General features: G+C 41.4%; 1 protein-coding gene across 1 annotated transcript; it reads right to left on the reverse strand.

Annotated features, from left to right (window-relative positions):
• Window positions 1-5609: 5609 nt before the first annotated feature.
• Window positions 5610-21850, reverse strand: psmd9 (proteasome 26S subunit, non-ATPase 9). Its single transcript, XM_072587449.1, has 6 exons — window positions 21689-21850; window positions 16093-16195; window positions 15236-15429; window positions 12823-12924; window positions 11226-11314; window positions 5610-6827 (listed from the first exon to the last, which is right to left on the reverse strand). Exons 1-6 carry the CDS (start codon window positions 21809-21811, stop codon window positions 6800-6802), a joined length of 639 nt encoding a protein of 212 aa, XP_072443550.1. The 5' UTR covers window positions 21812-21850; the 3' UTR covers window positions 5610-6799.
• Between the last annotated feature and the right edge of the window lie 1839 nt (window positions 21851-23689).

Consider the following 23689-nt stretch of genomic DNA (forward strand, 5'->3'; position numbering starts at 1 on the left):
AAGGCCTGGCAGCTTGACTCTTCACTGCTGTTGCTAGGATACAGGTAACAATAAACTAGTTGCCATGGCTGCAGGTCAGATGGCAATCTCATGATTTCTTCGTTGCTGATTGGTTCATTTATATATAGAGATCAATTGATTGGATTTCATCCCAAGATCAAGATTTATGGCAATCTGTCACCTCATGCTGTTTACGTTATTTGGCCAACCATATCTACTTTATACATATTCAATTCCCTTCAGCCTTTTTTTAAAACTTTCATTGGATATTGACGTATTATCAAACAAGTAAAAGAATGATTGATTATAGTAAGACGTTCTGTATTTAGAGTCACAGAGATATACAGCACGGAAACAGACTCTTTGGTCTGACTTGTCTATGCCGAACAGATATCCCAAATTAAGTCCAATTTTCCAGCATTTAGCCCATATTCCTCTAAACCTTTCATCTTCATGTACTCATCCAGATGCCTTTTAAACGTTGTAACTGTACCAGCCTCCAGCACGTCCTCTGGCAGCTCATTCCACACACGCATGAAAAAGTTGCCTCTTCGGTCCCTTTTAACACTTTCCCCTCTCATCCTAAACCTATGCTCCTTGGATGCTGCCTGAACTGCTGTGGTCTTCCAGCACCACTAATCCAGAATCTGGTTTCCAGCATCTGCAGTCATTGTTTTTACCTCATTGATTCTAAACCTAAGCCCTCTAGTTCTGAACTCCCCCAACCCAGGGAAAAGACCTTGTCCATTTATCCTATCCACGCTGCTCATGATTTTATAAGCCTTTGTAAGGTTAACCCCTCAGCCTCTGACAGTCCAGTGAAAACTGTCCAATCATTCTCTCCCCATAGCTTAAACCCTCCAACCCTGGCAACATCAGTACATCCCACTTATCCAAACTGGAGCAAACTTCAATAAGACATTAGAGTCACGGTGTTAAAATACTGATTTAATAAGAATGTGCTTCTTGTTTGGAGATCAAGGAGAATCAAAAGTTACTAAAATTAATTTGTCATTTTGACATTAGATTCAAAGATGCTTCAATGGTTTATGGTCAAGCTAATTGTCAAAATATGTTTTGACTTTGGCATATAATTTTAATTGCTTGTCTTTAAATTTACAGGAGGTTGGCTTTCAAACAAGTACGAGCTAGGAAACTGACTATTTTGACACTAGATGCAAAGGATGCCCATTGAATGCACTACATTGGCACAGAAAAGACTTTATAAAATTAGTTTAGAAATATAACCAAGTAGCATAATAAACCAATTTCCAATATTAATTGTCAAATACAAAGAATGGAAGCATAGATCATGCTGAAGTTAATCAGATATAGGATGCAGCAGATACAAATATATTTTGTGAGGCACTGTTTCAATATTGCTTACTTATTTTTAGCTATAAAGGTTTTGAGTTAAGTCCTGACATTTTTGAAAGATAAGATGTGAATTTTGCATCTTAACGTTTTCACATAGTAAGTTAAAGAAAACACTCATGAGAAGTACTCAAGTTTAGATAAAACTAAAATGAGAATATTTTACTTAGGTCAAATTAAAAAAACTTTATATGTTACCTTATCATAGTGTTTAATACTCAGATCTTCACACAACGATTATTTTTGACTGTACACTGTAACTGCTATGAATGGTTTTGGGTCCTGTTTCCAGTTCAGCTTTTCTCAGCAGTTGTCATCACTTCACTGCCGATAGCAAAATTTAGAATGGAATAGAATCCATACAGTGTAGAAATAGGCCATTCGGCCCCAGAAGGCCACACTGACTTGACAAGGCACCCTACCCACATCCACTCATCCCCATAACCCTATATTTCCCATGGCTAACATCCCTAAATACAATGGGTAAGTTAATATGGCCAATCAACCTAACTTGCACATGGTGAAAATCCACACAGATATGGGGGGATAGTGCAAACTCCATTTGGAGAAGGGTTGGAGAGTGGAATCGAACCTGGTGCTATGAGGCAGCAGTGCTAACCACTGAGCCACCATGCTGCCCCAGGGGGATATGGGGCATTATCTTGACTAACGCATCAATGTCACACTCTGAGTAACGCATTTTCTGATATGCATCTTTTAGAACAGGAGTTAAACTGAGACCTAGGAGAAATTGAGGACTGCAGATGCTGGAGATCAGAGCTTAAAAATGTGTTGCTGGAAAAGCGCAGCAGGTCAGGCAGCATCAAAGGAACAGGAGAATCAATGTTTTGGGCATAAGCCCTTCTTCAGGAATGAGGAGGATGTGCCAAGCAGGCTAAGATAAAAGGTAGGGAGGAGGGACTTGGGGGAGGGGTGTTGGGAATACGATAGGTGGAAGGAGGTTAAGGTGAGGGTGATAGGCCAGAGAGGGGGTGGGGGCAGAGAGATCGGGAAGAAGATTGCAGGTCAAGAAGGTGATGCTGAGTCTGAGGGTTGGGACTGATAAAAGGTGGGGGGGGGGGGGGGAAAAGAAAATGAGAAAGCTGGAGAAATCTGCATTCATCCCGTGTGGTTGGAGGGTTCCAAGCCGGAAGATGAGGCACTCTTCCTCCAGGCGTCATGTTGCCATGGTCTGGTGATGGAGGAGGCCAAGGACCTGCATGTCCTTGGTGGAGTGGGAGGGGGGAGTTAAAGTATTCAACCACGGGGCGGTTGGGCTGGTTGGTGCGGGTGTCCCAAAGGTATTCTCTGAAAAGTTCCACAAGTAGGCGGCTTGTCTCCCCAATGTATAGGAGGCCACATCGGGACACCACCCACGCCCTCCACCTCCTCCATGATTTTCGCTTCCCTGGCCTCCAACGTCTTATCTTCACCATGGACATCCAGTCCCTATACACCTCCATCCCCCATCATGAAGGCCTCAAAGCCCTCCGCTTCTTCCTTTCCCGCCAAATCAACCAGTACCCTTCCACTGACACCGTCCTTCAACTGATTGAACTGGTCCTCACTCTGAACAACTTCTTGTTCCAATCCTCCTACTTCCTCCAAACCAAAGGAGTAGCCATGGGCACCCACATGGGCCCCAGCTATGCCTGCCTCTTTGTAGGATATGTGGAACAGTCCATCTTCCGCAGCTATACTAGCACCACCCCCCACCTTTTCCTCCGCTACATCGATGACTGTATCGGCACTGCCTCGTGCTCCCACGAGGAGGTTGAACAGCTCATCCACTTTACTAACACCTTCCACCCCGACCTCAAATTTACCTGGACCGTCTCAGACTCCTCCCTCCCCTTCCTAGACCTCTCCATTTCTATCTCGGACGACCAACTCAACACGGTCGTTTACTATAAACCAACTGACTCCCACAGCTACCTAGATTACACCTCCTCCCACCCTGCCCCCTGTAAAAATACCATCCCATACTCCCAATTCCTTCACTGCATCTGCTCCCAGGAGGACCAATTCCAATACCGAACAACCCAGATGGCCTCCTTCTTCAAAGACCGCAATTTCCCCTCAGACGTGGTTGACGATGCTCTCCTCCACTTCCCGCTCCTCTGCCCTTGAACCCTGCCCCCTCCAATCGCCACCAGGACAGAACCCCATTGGTCCTCACCCACCATCCCACCAACCTCCAGATACATCGTATTATGCTTCGTCATTTCCACCACCTCCAAACACATCCCACCATCAAGGATATATTTCCCTCCCCACCCCTATCAGCGTTCCGGAAAGACCACTCCCTCCGTGACCCCCTCGTCAGGTCTACACCCCCCACCAACCCAACCTCCACTCCCGGCACCTTCCCCTGCAACCGCAAGAAATGCAAAACTTGCGCCCACACCTCTCCCCTCACTTCCCTCCAAGGCCCCAAGGGATCCTTCCATATCCATCACAAATTCACCTGCACCTCCACACACATCATTTACTGCATCTGCTGCACCCGATGTGGCCTCCTATACATTGGGGAGACAGGCCGCCTACTTGCGGAACATTTCAGAGAACACCTCTGGGACACCCGCACCAACCAACCCAACCGCCCTGTGGCTGAAGACTTTAACTCCCCCTCCCACTCCGTCAAGGACATGCAGGTCCTTGGCCTCCTCCATTACCAGACCATGGCAACATGACGCCTGGAGGAAGTGCGCCTCATCTTCCGCCTAGGAACCCTCCAACCACAAGGGATGAATGCAGATTTCTCCAGCTTCCTCATTTCCCCTCCTCCCTACCTTATCTCAGTCCCAACCCTCAGACTCAGCACCGCCGCTTCTTAACCTGCAATCTTCTTCCTGACCTCTCTGCCCCCACCCCCTCTCCGGCCTATCACCCTCACCTTAACCTCCTTCCACCCAACACCCCTCCTCCAAGTACCTCCTCCCTACCTTTTATCTTAGCCTGCTTGACACACCCTCCTCATTCTTGAAGAAGGGCTTATGCCCGAAACGTCGATTCTCCTGCTCCTCGGATGCTGCCTGATCTGCTGCGCTTTTCCAGCAACACATTTTTAAGTTAAACTGAGACCGTCTACCTGATAATTAGATGCACAAGTTTCCAAGATTGCTCACCACCTCCTTCTCCATGGCAATTATGGGTGGACAGTAAATGCTGAACACAGCCAGTGAAGTCCATATCCCAGGAACGAATAAAGTAACTCCATCAAAACAAAACTAACTGGTCATTTTTACAACTGTCAGTTGTGGACTCCACAGAAACATCCATTGGCCCTGGTATGCTGTCTTTGTTAAAATGTGACATTTCATATATGAAATGTCAAGTTAAAATGACTGAGATATTTTCTTAAGTACATTGCAAGGTATTACAGGGTTGTTCTCCTTGGAGCAAATGAAAAGAGGAAACAGAATTACTTTTTCTCCCCCCTCAAGGAACATTTATATCCGGAATACACTACTTGAAAGGATGGAAGCAAACAGCAAGAAAACTTTCAAAAGGCAACAGATTCAAAGAGGACTCATTTGTAGGGGTATTGGAAAGAGCTGAGGCATGGGACTAAGAACAATGCTTTTCCGCCCCAAGATTTGGTATAAGCTCAAATACAAATAGTCACCGTCCATGTTGCAAGAGTCTATGATTTAGTCAGGCAATTTATTAAGCAATTGAACTACGACTAGTTAGAAGCACTTCAGATTTATTTTTCAATGTTGTTAATCGCATTCAGTTATAAAAAAAAATCACAAGTATTTCTATTTTTGAAATTGTAAATATTCCCATGAACTCAAATATAGCAATTCATTATTTAATCACTGCAAAATATAGTAGATTTTAAAATGGATTTACTGAGATTGTTTTAGAGGTACCAGGAGTTTTGTGGTGCCACTAATCTAGTAACAGCCAGAAGGTATGAGATTAAATTTGACGAAAAATGTGATCAGAAATTGCAGTTATTTTGTGACATTAAGATGACATGAAGAAAATGTCCACACAATGAGTAATTAGATTTGCTCAAAATCTCTGATTGGCAGATAGAGATTCAATAGTAGCTTGCAAAAGGGAAACTGGATAAATATTTGAAGGAGTAAAAATTGCAGGGAAAAAGAAACAAAGAGGAAGAAAACAGGACTAGCTGGATCACTCCTAAAAAGATAGCCAACACAGATTCCATGGATTGAATAACAAACAGCATTTGCAAGTAACAAAGAGATACTCAATTAGAGTTTTGGTTTGTCAATATACGTTTGAGAGCTTTATTCTGTTACATGCAGATTATATATTCATTGGTTCATAATGATGGTGTGGTGAATTAAGTAGTCGGTTTTGCTATAACATGGTAGTTCCATTCTCATGCAACCCTGTGTTATAAGAAAATCGCATAATAGCAGCACCATTTAAATTAAGGGGGCTGGAATCAAATTATAACCAATACCTGCTTTAAAAGTTTGCTCTTTAGAAACAGTGCCCACAATTTGTGGATTGTGTTATAGTGAATTTGCATTAACAAAACACGTGTTACAGCAGAACGACCTGTATAGGTTTTTCTGGATTAGAATCTGGTCCAAATAGCACAATACAAAAGTCCTTCCCATTCTCAGTACAGTTTTTACATAAACATGCAAACAATATTTTTTCTTAGGAAAAAAAAACATGTAACCACAGTGACATTACCTTTAATTCTATCAAACACATGAATCTCATTACTTCAAAACAAAACTTTTATAGGAAATGCCAGCATACTTGTCACAAAATAAATTTATTTTATTCATGAACTGCTTGTATATTTCAATAAAATACAATTTCAAAATACTGAATATTGATTTGTAAAGATTCAGAAAAATCATTGAACCTGTATAAAAAAGTCACTTCATTTGTGATGTTTACACATGAGAAAGCTCACTAACTACATATTTCCATTTTTCTTATTCAGACACAGCATCTGCAATTTGTTATGCATATTGAAGACCCTTGTATACCCAACTATGCATTTGACCTATTCCCAAAGCAGGTACTATACCAACAATCCCTACAAATCAGCAAATGTTTTCCATAATATCCTTAATTTGAAATCAATTCAACTGAGCTTAGAAATAAAGAGCAAGCAAAATCAATTCAATTTTTCACCCATTGATATATCGGTCGCATATCATAGCTACAAAGGCTGTGACAGTCTCAGTTGATGAATATGATGGTAAATTATGAAAGGATTTAAATTTAATCTGAAAACAAAATGGAGAAAAAAGAAATTTTTCCATAGAAACTAATCAAATTAAATAAATACTTTGCTTTAAATAACTTTGCTTGAAATAGGGAGCTGTAATGTTCCAATGTCCAGATTTGCTCCAATTTCACGTTGCTGTGGTATGAGCATTTTGCAGTATGTGAAGGTTTTCTCATGCTGAATTAACAACCTTCAGTGCTGCAAAGGAATAATATTACACCTGGGGAAAGAGAAATAGATGATTTAAATTATATTCCATTGAAATATTAAATGCCCTCAATAACAGAGGGAAAATGCATCAAAATATATGACAATCCACCTGGTGATGGGTAACTTGCAAATGTTGTGTCATATGGAAGGGCCAAAGGCACAGTATCAGCATGGACTATGATACCTATCCGAGGAGACAGGATGGAAGCTGCAGCCGGAGACATTCATTGCTGCTTCCTTCACCTGGGTGTGTGTGTCACACAGAAACACAGGCAGAGAAAGAGTCAGAGAAGGAACCACAATCAAAGCAGGAAGTCAAAATGGACAGACAGTGACTGTGAGAGGATAGGCTGAAGGCTTTCTGCAAAGGTCCTGGTGAGCATATCTGTTCTTTCTAGCCACCGAGCAGTGAAATGAACTCATATCTTGCAGAATCAGCACATCCTACCTCTCCTTCCTTGCCATATTTCCTGACATCTGGGAAACACACACAGCAATAATAAGTTTGAAATCAGGTTCCTAATTGGAATAAAAGGTGCCTTATTTAATATTAATTCATATTAAATGGTGTATCTTGCTATTGTTTGCCCTGATATTCACAATCATTAAGAAAGGAAGGTGTGTTGGGGATGTGTTCTCCAATTCTTAAAGTCTTTAACCAGCTCCCTATCCACAAATGACTCTCTCAATATCATGCAATGGTTAATTTCAGGTGAATAAGATATTTTTAAGTTTGGCTTTGCAATTCTAGTGTGTTCACATTAGTTGAGAAAGGTACTTTGGCAAGAGGCAATTTAAATACTACTAGGTTAGCTTTGACATTATTTCCCCACAGAATGTAAATAAAGTATTTCTCAGCTAATCAACAAACACAAACTCTTAAAATGCTCTTCTTCTTGTTTGGCTATGAACAAGGTCAGATGAAAGAAATGTAGGCAAAGAGAGACTCTCAGTTGTGTTCAAACAGAAGGTTGCTAGGGCAAGCATTCACTAGGTTCAAAATTAGCAAAGCAGCACAGCTCTTGTTTAAGTGCTGAAATACAACTCATTGATGTGGAGAAGTGTACCTAATTCAAGTAGTATTATTTGTGTCATAATAAACAAACTGAATCTAATTGTAATGGTTGGTCTATTTGTTCATTTGATGTGAACTAAATCAATTGACTATTAGTGTGAGGCCTTGTCTTCCTAAATGTTTCTTTAGGTTCACTGACAAGACTTAACGAGCACACACACAAGAGACATTTTTAGTTCAGATCACAAGGAAATATTATAGGCTCATTTTCATATACCTATAGTTACTCAGGTACTGGACAGTACAGGCATATCCCTATGCACAAGATACTCAGGCAGGACTTACTAGCATCAGTAATACTGAAGAAACAATTCTAGTTTGTAAAATTGAAACTTGTCAATTGAAAGAAAAGTAATTTTCTTTAACTTGGTCAATGAATCTGTAAATCAAAAATACACTTCAGAATGGTCAAATTCTACTGCTATAGATTTCAGATACTTATTTGAAAATACTGGCCTAACACTTCCAAAAGGAAGATAGTTGTTGCTGAAGCGGAGGCTGGAGTTGTACTCTGGGACCATGAGGAGTTTCTGATGCAGTTGAAATTTCTGATAGGCAATGACACAGCATCCTGAATCATCCGAGAAAAGTTCCCATCTCGGAGTTGAGTCTCCCCTCACCCGCCTGACATTTTACCACCTCTCACCCTCACAACGTGCATCCCTCTGCTCACCATCAAACCAGTGGATAAAGGGGGTGCAGTGGTAGTTTGGCACACTGACCCCTACACCGCTGAAGCCAGATGCCAACTCGAAGACACCTCCTCCTACCCCCCCGCCGACCATGACCTCACACCCCATCACCAAACCAGCATCTCCCAGACCATACACAACCTTATCACTTCAGGGGACTTCCCATCCCCAGCTTCCAACTTCATAGTTAAAGAACCCCGTACCGCTTGATTCTACCTCCTACCCAAGATCCACAAGCCTGACCACCCCGGTTGACCCATTGTCTCAGCCTGCTCCTGCCCCACCAAATTCATCTCCACCTACCTCGATACTGTCCTGTCCTCCCAGTTCAGTAACTCCCCACATATAGTCAGGACACCACCCATGCTCTCCACCTCCTTCAACACTTCCGTTTCCCTGGCCCCCCAATGCCTCATCTTCACCATAGTCATCCAGTCCCTCTACACCTCCATCCACCATGACCAGGGCCTCCGAGCCCTCTGTTTCTTCCTCTCCTGACGTCCCCACCAGTACCCTTCCACTGATACTCCCATTCGTTTGGCTGAACTGGTCTTCACCCTCAACAATTGCTCCTTCCAATACTCCCACTTCCTCCAGACAAAAAGGGGTAGTCCTGGACACCCGCATGGGCCCCAGCTATGCCTGTCTCTTTGTCAGCTACGTGGAACAGTCTATCTTCCGGAATTACACCGGCACTACTCCCCACCTCTTCCTCTGCTACATTGATGACTGCATCGGCGCCACCTCATGTTCCCATGAGGAGGTTGAACAGTTCACCGACTTGGTCAACACATTCCACCCTGAGCTTAAATTCACCTGGACCATCTCTGACACCTCCATCTCCTTCCTGGACCTTTCCATTTCCATCAATGATGACAGACTCAACATTGACAATTTTTTTTACAAACCTACCGACTCCCACAGCTACCTGGATTACATCTTCTCCCACCCTACCTACTGCAAAGAATGCTATGCAGTATTCCCAATTCCTCTGCCCCTGCTGCATCTGCTCCCAGCAGGACCAGTTCCACCATAGAACCCACACCAAATGGGGTCCTTCTTTCAAGACCGAAATTTCCCTTCCTATGTGGTTGAAGGTGCCCTCCAATGCATCTCATCCATGTCCTGCACCTCCGCCCTCAAACCCCACCCCAACTCCCCGGTCCACACCTTCCACCCTACCAACCTTCCCGTAAATAGGATCATCTGTTGACATTTCCATCACCTTCAATCGCACCCCACCAACAGGGACATATTTCCCTCCCCACCCCTATCCGCTTTCCACAAAGACTGTTCCCTCTGCAACTACCTAGTCAGATCCACGCCCCCCCCACAACCCACTCTCCCCTTCTGGCACCTTTCCCTGTCACCGCAGGAATCGCAAAACCTGCACCCACACCTCCCCCATCACCTAATCCAAGGCCCCAAAGGAGCCTTCCACATACAAAGTTTCATCTGCACTTCCACAAATGTCTCCTCTATGGACGTCTTCTCACACAGCGCTTCAGAGAACATCCCCGGGACACCCACACTAATCAACCACACCACCCTGTGGCCAAACATTTCAACTCCCCCTCCCATTCTGCCGAGGACATGCAGGTTCTGGGCCTCCTCCATCACCACTCCCTCACCACCTGACGCCTGGAGGAAGAACGCCTCATCTTCCAACTCAGGACCCTTCAACCCATGGCATCAATGTCTCCTCATTTCCCCTCTCCTCCCCCCACCTTACCCCACTTCCAAACTTCCAGCTCAGCACTGTCCTCATCACCTGTCCATCTTCCCTCCCACGTATCCACTCCACCTTCCTCTAACCGATCATCTTTACCCACACCTCCAACCACCTATTGCACTCTCAGCTACCTTCCCCCAACCCAATTCCCTCCCATTTATCTCTCCACCCCAAGGCTCCCAATCTCATTCCTGATGAAGGACATTTGCCTGAAACATCGATTTTCCTGGTCCTCGGATGCTGCCTGACCTGCTTTGCTTTTCCAGCACTACCCTAAACTTGATCCGATCATCCTAACCAGTTGTCACCACCCCTTCACTTTGCACATAAATTCATCTTCTCTCAACAATTGCCAAAGTAGCTTTAGGATATGGCAGCTACTGCTGCAAACAGAGGTGGTGGCTTCAGCACAAAACCACTCTCCTGCTGTGAAGATTGCTGGACTAGACCGAACTGCTTTAGATAAGAAAGTTCCTGGCCCAGAAAGCCTTTTTAAAAGATAAGTGGGCAAATTGTTGTCTGATCTTTGTTGGGGGAAGGGGATTTCAGTCGAGATTGAAGTTTTAAGTCATTATATTTTGTAAAACAACTCAACTGAAAGAATTTCAGAATATTGTTTTACTTTGACCCCCCAAGCAAATTTACGTCTTAGAAAGAAGCAATATTATTAAACTGTGCTATCAAGTTCAACAAAAAGCTTTACAATAATATCAGATAGCAAAGAAATAAAATAGACTGAAAACACACTTGTTTAAAAATAGAAATTATTATAAACAGTTGTTGTTTTCCAAAACTGCCCACTGATACAGAACAGGAAATTTATTTTTAAAATCAAAGATGGCAAGGTGTTCTGCAGAAAGTGAGGTTTTCTTGAAAGTTTCTCAGTCATTCCAATACAGTGAAACCTACCCTAATAATCCTCTTCCACTCCATCGCTGAGGTGAGAGACTCATATGTACAGTTTGTCCATTTCGAATAACTGTTATGTTTAAAGGATTCTGCAAGGAAATATATTACTTCAGTAAGCCAAAACAAAAAACCAGTTTAAATCCACACTTACTGTGATGACTTGATGGGGGTTGGTTAGCTCAGTTACTAGCTGTCTAATTAGCAATGGGGAGTGGTCACCACAAGCACGGGTTCAATTCCTGTTCCGGCTGAGGTCTCCAGAAAGATCCTGTCTTCTCAACCTCACCCGACATGTGCTGACCCTCTGGTTAGGCTCACCACAGTTGTCTCTCTAGGATTTTACCTTTATTATGTTATCCAAGGATATTTCAAAGTACTTTAAATATAATGAATTATTTTAATATGTACTAACTGTTACATTGGCATACACAGCAGTCATTTTGAAACCAGCAAAACCCCATAAGATCATCTGGTATTGGTTGACAGCGGAATGTTGATGAGGATGCCACATCTTACACTTGAGTCAGTAAATAGGATAAGATAAAGTGCAGTCCTAACATCAGCAATCCCATCAATGAAGTACATTTTTAAGGTTTCCTGAAAAGTCAATACTATTCAACAGAGTCCCATTTATATCACTAGCACCAAGTCTGTGAAAACCATGTTATTCTGTTTGCATTTAAAACTGACACTCTTGCTCCTGAATCGGAAAAGATAGGTTCAAGTTCCACTCTAGCAAATTGTACAGTACTAAGGGAGTGATAGTCTATCAGCATTGCTTTCTCTGTAGATGATTTTTGAACTCAAGGCTTTAATCGGCAAAGAGGTGTCACAATAATACTTTAGGAAGGAAAAGTCCATCTCTTGCATCTTTACGTCCAGCACCAACATTTGTTAAACGTTGATACCGTGTTTGCTTCAGTTGCGAACTCCAGTAGTGAATTACAGTTGCATTGGTCTGTACAAAAGAAAAAGATTCTGCTTGCTATCAAAAATCTTGTGCTTAACCATAGCGAAATGTCCTGAATCTAGGCCTCTCAATGTCCACACATACAGGTAGTTGCTATTTGCTTTGTCTTAATGTTTTCATAATTTTAAACACCTTGAGTTGTGGCCACATCTCTCTTCAAGTTTTGAATATTGACAGCCTATTTTTTGGGGGGGTATGTGCATCGAAGGCTGAAGGGGAAGAGGAATTGTCAAAGTGAGCAATTTGCAGTAAAGCAGGTGGTGAGAGATTTCCAGATAACATCAATATATTCTGAAATCACTAGTTACACAAAATGCTGCCCGAATAGAGAGAACTAGTCACAGACAAGCTTGACCCTTTCCTTTATCCAGATGGTGCAGGCTCAGACTAAAGTTAAAAACGGGAACAAAATTTCAGGCTACATTTGCGTCATCTTTGAAAACCCTAAAGGTGCAGATGACACCAACACTATAAAAACTATGCTGGAATCTAAAAGGTTCTTATTAAATCTGAAATATGGTTAGGAAACAGCAATAACTTCAAGAAAAACTAAATTGAAACACTAAATTTCTTCAGCATACGGTCAAAAATAAGCAAAAAAGTGTTTTCCACGAGCACGTCACTCACCCCTTCACTGTGCTGCACCACTGTGGCAATATTTTGCAAGTTTTGAAAGTTTTGAGTATTTACTGAACCAAATTCTATAATTTCATCACCAACTTGCAAACCCTAGAAGAAAAGAGAAACAGTGTGCAAAATAAAATTGCCTTCTTTTTCAAAACATATTGTAATTTATTTTGCAAAAATTTGTATCCTCAAAATATTTTTAAATGGAGTTCAACTGTTGGCGCCTATCACCCTAATTTGTTACCACTGGTGTTGAGTTTCTTGAGATACTCTCCACTTGTCTGAATGAGTGTATTTCAACACACTCGTGAATTGTGCCTTCTCAATGGTAAACAGAATTTGGGAACTGGGAAGCGAGTTACTCATTGCAGCATTCCCAATCTCTAATCTGCTCTTTTGGCTACAGTATTTAGATAGCGGACTTAGTTCAGTTTCTGGTCAACTGGACCACCAGCATGTTCAGAGGACATTACTGTCACTGAATCTCATGCTGAGTGTTAAGGAAAGATGGAAAGATTCCTGTTCTGTTCTTTTTTTTCCCCTCAATTCCTGCTGTTTCACACCTTTATATTCTGCCTTGTCAACATCATTCAAAAACAGTACAGATAATAATGAGAAATTTGGAAAATACAGGGAGAACGAAGAAAATCTAATTCTCAACATTAAGAAAAATAAGGTACTCTTCGCCTCTTAAAAAGTTTCAATAGCTTGATGAAATTCTCACTAGAAAGCAGCAACCACTTAATTCCAAGTACTTGGAATCATTGGCTAATTTCACGTCACTTATAACTCTCCCAGGTCCAGGTGACAAACTAGTTGGGGCAAGCCCCTTCACCTCTGCTGTCACATGACTGAATTAGAAGGGAGCTATAAAGCCTGAAGGCATAACTGATGAGGTGAGTAATAGGAGGCTGCACGAGAAGAGTCACCGTAGGCCATGGCTGAAACTCCCCAATAATGCCCTCAAAAATGACATTTAGCCAAAATAAAAAGGAAAATTCAGCCCCAGGAGTCAGTTTCCACTAATATGCTGCTGAAATCCAGGGATGTCAAGGGGACATTATTATCAATCAGTATTTACTTTGTAATTACCTGCTCAATGATGTTCAGTTTTGGTTTCATGAGAACTATCCAGCCCCTAATGACCTGTCATTGTAGCCTTGGTCCAAACATGGGCAAAAGAGCAAAACTCGTGAGGTGAGGTGAGGTGAGGTGTGGGAGTGACTGCCCTTGACACGGAGGCAGCATTTGATGGAATGTCACATCAAGGAATCCTAGTAAAACTGGGAATCAGGGAGAAACTCTCCACTGGTTGGAGTCATACCCATCAAAGGAGGAAGATGGTTGCAGAATTCAATCATCTCAGGCCCAAAATATCAGCGCAGGAGTTCCTCTAATATAGTGTCCTCACACAACAATTGTCAGCTATTCTATCAATGACCTATCCACATAAAGGTCTGAGTTTACTGATGATCGCACAATGATCAGCACCACTTCTAACGTCTCAGATGCTAAAGTAGCGTATATTCATATGGGGCAAGACATAGAAAATACACAGCTTTGGGCTGATTACTGGCAGGCAACAACCATCTGCGACACTATCATTGCATATCAAAGGGAAATTCAAGCTACTGCCCTTTGATTGCATCTCCCTATTCCCCCTTCTGCAATTAATATCCTAGAATTACCAATAATCAGAAATTAAACAGTCGTTCAATTGTAAACAAAGAGTTTACAAAAGCTGGAAATTCTGTTTTAAGTTATTCCTGAATCTCTAAAATCTGTCCACGAGCAGTGCTTCCCACACATTCCTGCCTCAGCCAATCAACTGCTGAAACTCTTATCATCAATGGCTTTCTCAGCTCTAATACTCTCCTGGCTAATCTCAAAGAACTTCACATTTGTGCTATTTCCAGGTGTCTATATTCTATCCTGCAAGAGTCTCTGTATACTGACTCCCAGTTTTTCAAGATCTGATTTTTTAAAAAAAAGAAAGACCTTATGACCTCAAAACTCCTTATGGATCCAAAGTCAACTTGGTAATAAATATTCTATTTTTCTGTTTTGGGAAAAATTATGAACATCGTAATAAGAAAGCATTATAATTTTCATGCAAAATACATATTGTCCTCAACTGAAAAAATTAGGATGTCATTTAAAGGCTGCACTTAGTTATTAAATGAACTTATCTGCTTTATATAGCGGACCAGGATACAATGCAGTCCTTAAAAAGGAAAACAAGTAACCTAATGAGGTCTTTAATTTTAAGATCTCAGATATAAGAAGCAACATCATTTGCTTTTTATTTATTTTTCAAAAAGATCTAGCATGGAAAATAATTCTGTTTAAGAGATATCATTATATTAGCAATAACTTGGAGTACAAAGATTTACTTACTTAGATTTGTACTTACCGAAATATGGGCAGGTGAACCTGGACTAACAGTGTCTACTTTGGCAAAAGCAGCTGGTAAACTATTCTCCTGTTCCATTACTTCAGGATGCACTTCTGCCTCATCCAGTCTATGCTTCTCCCGGTCACGTGCATGTAGCTGATGGAGTGCTTCCTCAATTTGTTTCATTAAGGCTTTATGGTCATTTTGTAGGCCTTACAAAAAGCAAGAAAAATTCGCAGCATATTTAGATATAGCTAGAGATGTAACTGGACACCGCAATACCTTCAGAATTTGGAGAGGATTTGGAATCTCTGTTGAGAGATGTTAATTCTCACCTCTGGAGCAGGTGTGACTTGAACCCGAGTCTCCTGGCATATAGGTCAGGATATAACTACTGGGCCACAAGAGCCCCTAATCCATAGTTTTAGGCTTGCTTGGATTTTCTTACTTCAGGTGAGCCATCAATGGGAGATGAAGAAAAATACAGACTGAAAACTTTCACATAAAATGAAGGAATGTGCACCTGGGCTTTTGTTGCTGAGGCAAAGTTTCAAAACTGTTCAATTTTTTTTTAAACACACTTATGTCTCAACTTGACAAAAGCAAAAATGTGCCAAAATATAATTAAAACAAAAATTTGTTTCTTTTCACTGCCTCATTTATTCCTTCCCTCCCTCAATGAAATCCAGAAAAGGTCACTTATGAGGTTGACAAACCTGAATGCACTATCATTCTAATTTGAATTAGTCTATTAAAAGAATTATCAACTTTAGAGTATTATTTTTGAATTGCACTGAAACATTAACATTGCTGCTTGAAGTATTATTTCCATGTTAATAGATTTCAACATTTCTAAATGTATCAATATTACTTACAAATTATATTATGTCGAGCTGTTCGAACTTCATAAACATCAATATCGTTTCGAGGATATCCTTCAACATCAACTAAAGGCGCATCCATTCCAGCTTTATTTTGCTGAAAGTCACAGGTTCAAATGCTTCAATTAGTGTTAAAATGCAAAGGAAATACTTGAAAACTTTTTTTCAGGACTGTTTTATTCCTTTTCTGTGTTCAACCTTAACGACCAAAAATAACATGTACTACCAAACGTAAAGCTGATTGGCAAATAAGCCAAAGAGACAAAGGGACTTTTGTAACAGTCTGAAAGTGTGATGGAACAAATTTAAATGGTACCATTCAAAATCAATTGGTTAAGTAATAGAATATTTTATTTACAGGGCTTTGAAGCAAGAGGAGGGGAGCAGGTTTAATGAGGTAGCTTTAAAAGGCTTTTGTTGTACAACTATTTGAACTCTCTCTTTATGCGCTGTATCATTCTATGATTTTATGATTTAATTCTAATTCATACCAATGTAAGGCATAAACAAATTTTCATGGCTTAAAAATTTACTCAAACACTTCATTTTGCTGAACAAACAAATTATTCATTGATGTGAGCGATAAATGTACTGCTGCACAACACAATGAAAACTGATGCATTTAAACAGGTGTCTGAATCAAGAATTGATGTAATCAAAGTAAACTACTGGGTTTGGTATGTCAGAAACTGGATGCATTGTGTTTTCTAGTGTTTGACTAAACCATCACATTACACAAATGACAGTACAGAAATCCAATGTGCCGAGTTTGACAAGTTTCATACATCTTGTGTTTTTATTTTATTAATTTATTTTGTTTTGCACAGAAGTAGATCATTTAGTTTTTTAAGCCTGGTCCACCATTCAGCAAGATCATAGCTGATCTTTTACTTCAACTCTATCTTTTCCTAACATGCAAACTCTACTGATTTTAAACATATGGAGAAACTCAATATCCACAGCTCTCTGGAATAGAAAATTCCAAAAGATTCCCATGATCTCTGGTGAAGATATTTATCCTCACCTCAGTCCCCAATTACCAGCCCCTTATTCTGAGACGGTGAACGTGTGTGCCAGGTTCACCAGACAGCAGAAACATTTTCTTCGCATACCCTATCAAACCTCTCAATAGTTTAAAAAGTTTCAATTTTAATAGATCACCTCCCATTCTTGTAAACATTAGGATATATACAAACCTTGATCACTCAATCTCTCCTCATTGATTTTTGTGTAGTCCAATTGAATAAATGCTTATTGCTCTCCCACTAGGGCAAGGATGTCCCTCCTTAGATAAAGGTAACCAAACTGCACGCAGTCCACCAGATGTGGCTCACTAATGCCCTGTACAATCACAGTAAGGCTTATTAACTCAAATACTAATCCCTATGTGATAAAAGCTAACACCCCTCTTTTAAGACCTGATATAACAGTAAAAATCCCAAAACGCCCATGAAAACTCAACCACATAGGCAACCAGAGGGAAAACCACTCTGAATTAATTAATGAACCTATCAAAAGAAATGTGGGAGAAGAAGTCTGTGGTTGAAGGAGAAGTGAGCCATTTGGAAAGCAGGTGGCAATTGTGAGGCAGTAGTTCAGGTTTCAAGAGGGGTCAGGGTGAGATTGCAGTAAAGAGATAGGGGCAGGGAGGCTACAAAGGAGAAAGTACTGTTTTTGACTTGTGAACAAAGAAACGCTCAGCTGACTTGAGTCAGGAAAGCATGATATTACTGAGGTAATGAATTCCCGGCAAATGAACTTGGAATTTAGTTTTCTGCTATATAAACTCAGAAGTTACCATACTGGGTAAAAGTGTAGTTAATGTGAAAGTCAGATTGGAGATGTTTTAAAAAAAACTATTAAATGCCTGGTTAAAATCTTCCAGCTTTGTTTACGGATGGATAAGCATAAGCTGTGACCTCATCAATTGACGGAAGCTCTGACTTGGGTGATGATGTTTTATGTGTAAAATTGTCAGTTATTTTGGAAAACAACTTGTTTGCTACTGCCTATTATATTGTAATTTAAATGCTGTGGTGTGTTGGAAATTAATTATTTCCTCGTGTGTTGCATCTTAATGTTCACTGGAGGGTTGATAATTTGTGGATATCAATGAATTTTTCTAATTCTGCTTCTGAGACAATCCAAATATCTCATGCAATCAATACCAATGCAGCAGGTTGTGTTACTAATGTGACTACATCACCTAGCAAATGAGTTAGTGAGAATGAAAAAAAAAAGTTTTTGAAATCTAAAACATAGCCCTCAAAACCACAAGGTGGTTCTCTAATCTCAGAGCCCTTGAAAAATATTTTGTGCCTGTTAAGATACCACCCACCTTCCTAAATACTTGCTGTATATTTCATGTTAATTTTCTGTGATTAAATGTACAACACTAGGTCTCTCTGAATGTAAACATTTCCCAGCTTTTCTCCATTCAAAATTGGGAGAAAGTGAGAACTGCAGATGCTGGAGATCAGAGCTTAAAAATGTGTTGCTGGAAAAGCGCAGGAGGTCAGGCAACATCAAAGGAACAGGAGAAGTTTATGCCTGAAACGTCGATTCTTCTATTTTAAGCTCCATTCAAAATTGTTTGACCTAAGTGATACTCTACACTTTGCCACTTTGTGTTCAGGCTGTCAAGCTCCTTTCTACTCACTCAAGATGATTTTCTTCCTCTGGAGCCTGCTTGTAACTTTCTCACCACTTACTTCCCAAATTATAGTTGCGTATAGTCCACAAACTTACATTACATCCTCTCCCCTCATCTAAATTATAAATCTAGTGTGCAAATAGTTGAGGCCCAAGTACTGATTTTTTTTTGTCATGTCCTATTAGTCACAACACTCCAACACAATATGCCATCTTAGCAGGACTTATACACTTAATGGTAAGGTCCTAGGAAGTGTTGCTGAACAAAGAGACCTTGGGGTGCAGGTTCATAGCTCCTTGAAAGTGGAGTCGCAGGTAGATAGGATAGTGAAGGCAGCATTTGGTATGCTTTCCTTTATTGGTCAAAGTATTGAGTACAGGAGTTGGGAGGTCATGTTGTGGCTGTACAGGACATTGGTTAGGCCACTGTTGGAATATTGCATGCAATTCTGGTCTCCTTCCTATCGGAAAGATGTTGTGAAACTTGAAAGGGTTCAGAAAAGATTTACAAGGATGTTGCCAGGATTGGAGGATTTGAGCTATAGGGAGAAGCTGAACAGGCTGGGACTGTTTTCCCTGGAGGGTCAGAGGCTGAGGAGTGACCTTATAGAGGTTTACAAAATTATGAGGGGCATGGATAGGTTAAATAGGCAAAGTCTTTTCCCTGGGATCAGGGAGTCCAGAACTAGAGGGCATAGGATTAAGGTGAGAGGGGAAAGATATAAAAGAGACCTAAGGGGTAACTTTTTCCACACAGAGGGTGGTACAGGTATGGAATGAGCTGCCAGAGGAAGTGGTGGAACCTGGTACAATTGCAACATTTAAGAGGCATTTGGATGGGTAAATGAATAGGAAGGGTTTGGAGGGATATGGGCTGGGTGCTGGCAGGTGGGACTAGATTAGGTTGGGATATCTGGTCGGCATGGATGGGTTGAACCGAAGGGTCTGTTTCCATGCTGTACTCTATTTTATTCTGCTTTTATCTATTAATAAAGTCTTTAGTCCATGCTAGTATATTACACCCAATTACAACTTCTATTTTTTCACAATAACCTCTAGTGTAACACATTTTCAAATGCTTCTAAAGATTCAAATTCACCACATTTACTGGTTCACTCTTATCCACCTTCCTGGTTACAAAAAAACATTTAAAACATATCTGTCAAATACAATTACCCTTTCCTAGATTAATTCATCTTAAATCACAATAGGATTTCCTAACAGCCCTGTTACCATATCTTTAACAATACGGTACTTTGTCTTCTACTTGTTAGGCTAACTGGTCGATAGAGAGCAAACTGGGAACTCTCTCTTCTCTTACAAAGCTGATTATATTTCCAAATGCCAATTATTTGGGAACTGTCTAGAAACTAAACAATTCTAGATGATCAAAATCAATGCATCCACTATCTTGGCAGCTCTCTTAAAATAGATTAGATTCCCAACAGTGTGGAAACAGGCCATTTGGCCCAACAAGTCCACACCAACTCTCCGAAGAGTAATCCACCCAGACCCACTTCTCAAATCCATTAGATACAGAGATTAGCTTCATTAAATTCTCCAGTGCCATTTCTTAGCCTGTGTCTATAATTTAAATAGACATTGGTTTATCTGGTCATGGCTGATATGTGATGGGCTAGAAACATCCTAACTAGTCTTTACTTCAGAGTGGAAAATTAGATCAATAAAGACCTTAAAATCCCAAAACTGTCAAAATATGTAATTGATAATATGTTAACAGTTCGATTTGGAGTTGGCAATTGTATTTCCAGCTTCTACTCGTGCTGTTATGTTGAAAGTAAATGATTCTGGGATCATTGACAAAACCTAGTAATTAGATTAGATTACTTACAGTGTGGAAACAGGCCCTTTGGCCCTTCAAGTCCACACCGACCCACCGAAGCGCAACCCACCCAGATGCATTCCCTTACATTTATCCCTTCACCTAACACTATGGAAAATTTAGCATGGCCAATCCACCTAACCTGCACATTTTTGGACTGTGGGAGGAAACCGGAGCACTCGGAGGAAACTCATGCAGACACGGGGAGAATGTGCAAACTCCACACAGAGTGTCGCCTGAGGCGGGAATTGAACCCGGGTCTCTGGCACTGTGAGGCAGCAGTGCTAGGCACCGTGCTGCCCATCAGTAATTTTTGCAGATTTATAATTTGTTTTCTTGCCAGCCAGATTTAATGCAAGAGAAAATGAGTGCCTCAGACTTCCGCAGTCACAGCAATTCATATTCAGGCATGCCCCTTAATTCCCATAATACTTAGTGTGCTGGATGATCCATACGCCTGGGAAAGGCCTTCTTTGACATGGTCAAGTAAGTGAAGCAGCTATAAAAAGGCTGCATTATCATGAGATGATGAGAGAAAATCCCCCCCTCCACGCGTGAACGTTCAGAACACACGGCTCCCACCACAGGCAGTGTGTGACTCTATCGTGACCCCTCACACAAAAGTATGATGCAGAAATGGATGATAATCCATCAAGCAGCAATAACAAAGAACATAAAGGGAGTGTGTCACTGAGGAAGTGTAGTCCCTCAATCACCTGTTTTCCAAACTTCACCAGTGACATGAATGGGAAAAGCTCATACCTTCCCAAAGTGCAGAAGAATGGTACTAACTTAATAAAATTCTGAAACCTGAATGTGATCAGGAAGATATTTGGTTCATTTCAGTGTGTTGAAGCAGTTGTCTAAGCCAAGGTTGTTATTCAGTTGGAGGCAGTTGTTTCTATTTGAGGACAGTTTTCTTTTCCCCGAGTTTGGTGGGTTGAAGGGGGTCTATGTTTGTGTGAAGGACATTATCAACAACTGCTGCCAAAGCCTGACCACAGCCACACAGCCCCACAGCCCCACAGCCCCAGCTGTGAGAACTGCTCTATTCCTGACGGTATTGTACACCCAAGACAGCCTTAGAGTACTCACCCCCTCCAAAATATCATAGTAAGCTTTGATCTGAGCCTCAATGGCATCTTTCTTTTTCACCAGCTGCTGTACATCAGCCACGGTCACTGCCTGTGAAGAACTTTCCGAGCCCTCCTCCGACATTGTTCCACTGAGTGTCTGACTACGGATCTCGGCAGCGCTCAGACCGTCCCTCCTCAAAACGCAACCGCATAATTCAAAATACACATCCAGTGAGTGGACTCTTAATCTTGGCAGCCTCATTGGTTGCCACTATTTCAGCAAAAGCGAGAAGTAGTGACAGCATTTAGATGTTAATAATTGTGGTCATTTTCCACAAGGTGAATTAAATTTAACAAACCAGAAATAAGTAATCCGGAACAACCCGGACTATGAAAATGGAGATTTGATCTCAGATTTGACACTGTCTTTGATTTTAATAAAATTAAGCCTGGGTTTAAAATCCCTCCACAATCATGTGACCTCCATCTCCGTGTAATATTTTCAACCTCATAACATTTGGAGGTATCCATGTTTCTCAAATTCTGGACTCTTAATCAACCTCATTTTAATCACCTTGCCTTCAACTGCCTAGGCCCTAATTTTCTCAAATGTTTGTGGCTCTCGTTCCTGCTTTCAGACTATTCCTGAAAACTTCTCCGTTTTTGTTCATCTATCTCATTCATATGCTTCGTTATTTAACGTTTCTTTATAATGCTTCTGTGAAGCACCTTGGGATATCTTATTAAAACACTATATAAATACAAATTGTTGTTGAAGATAGATTCCATCGTTAGAGAGTCAGACAGGCAATTTGAACTGTAACTGTGATTGTGAATTCTGCTTAGTGTTTTACCTACCTGGGACAAGGGTAAAAAATATTACAGAGAGAATATAAGAAATAGGAGTGGTATAGCCCACTCTGCCATTCAAATAGATATTGACTGATCTTCCACTTCAACATAATTTTCTGCCGCAAACCCATACATTTTGATGTTTTTAATTCATAGAAATCTATTGATCTTTATTTTGAGCATATTTAATGACTGAGTCTACATGATTCCCTGGAGCACAGAATTCAAAGATTCACTACCCTCAGAGTGAAGGACTCTCTCATCATCTCAGCCCTAACAATCCTGTCCCTTATTCTGAGACTCTGTCTCCGGATCTAGATCTACAAGTCTAGTAACATGTTTGATGCCCACATCCAAATTATTGACAACTTGGGAACAGATGGGGCTCAAGCACTGTTACAGCCTGCCATTCCAAAATTGGTCATGTATTTCTAACAACCAATAACCCACCCTCCTGTCCTGGCATCTTCCCCTGCCAATGCAGGAATTACAAAACCTGTGCTCACACCTCCTCCCTCACCTCCATCCTAGACCCCAAAGGAGCCTTCCACATCCATCAAAGTTTTACCTGCACATCCACCAATATCATTTATTGTATCTGTTGCTCCCAATGCGGTCTCCTCTACATTGGGGAGACTGGATGCCTCCTAGCAGAATGCTTTAGGGAACATCTCTGGGATACCTGCACCAAACAACCACACCGCCCTGTGGCCCAACATTTCAACTCCCCCTCCCACTCAGCCGAGGACAGGAGGTCCTGGGCCTCCTTCACAGCCGCTCCCTCACCACCCGACGCCTGGAGGAAGAACGCCTCATCTTCCGCCTCAGAACACTTCAACCCCAGGGCATCAATGTGGACTTCACCAGTTTCCTCATTTCCCCTTCCCCCACCTCACCCCAGTTCCAAACTTCCAGCTCAGCATAGTTCCCATGACTTGTCCTGCCTGCCTATCTTCCTTTCCACCTATCCACTCCACCCTCCTCTCTGACCCATCACCTCCATTCACCTATTGTACTCTATGCTACTTTCTCCCACCCCCACCCTCCTCTCATTTGTCTCTTCACCCTGCAGGTACTCTGCCTCTATTCCTGATGAAGGGCTCTTGCCCGAAACATCGATTTTCCTGCTCCTCGGATGCTGCCTGAACTGCTGTGTTTTTCCAGCACC

Source organism: Chiloscyllium punctatum, chromosome 17, assembly GCF_047496795.1.
Source record: "Chiloscyllium punctatum isolate Juve2018m chromosome 17, sChiPun1.3, whole genome shotgun sequence".
NCBI classification, from domain to species: domain Eukaryota; kingdom Metazoa; phylum Chordata; class Chondrichthyes; order Orectolobiformes; family Hemiscylliidae; genus Chiloscyllium; species Chiloscyllium punctatum.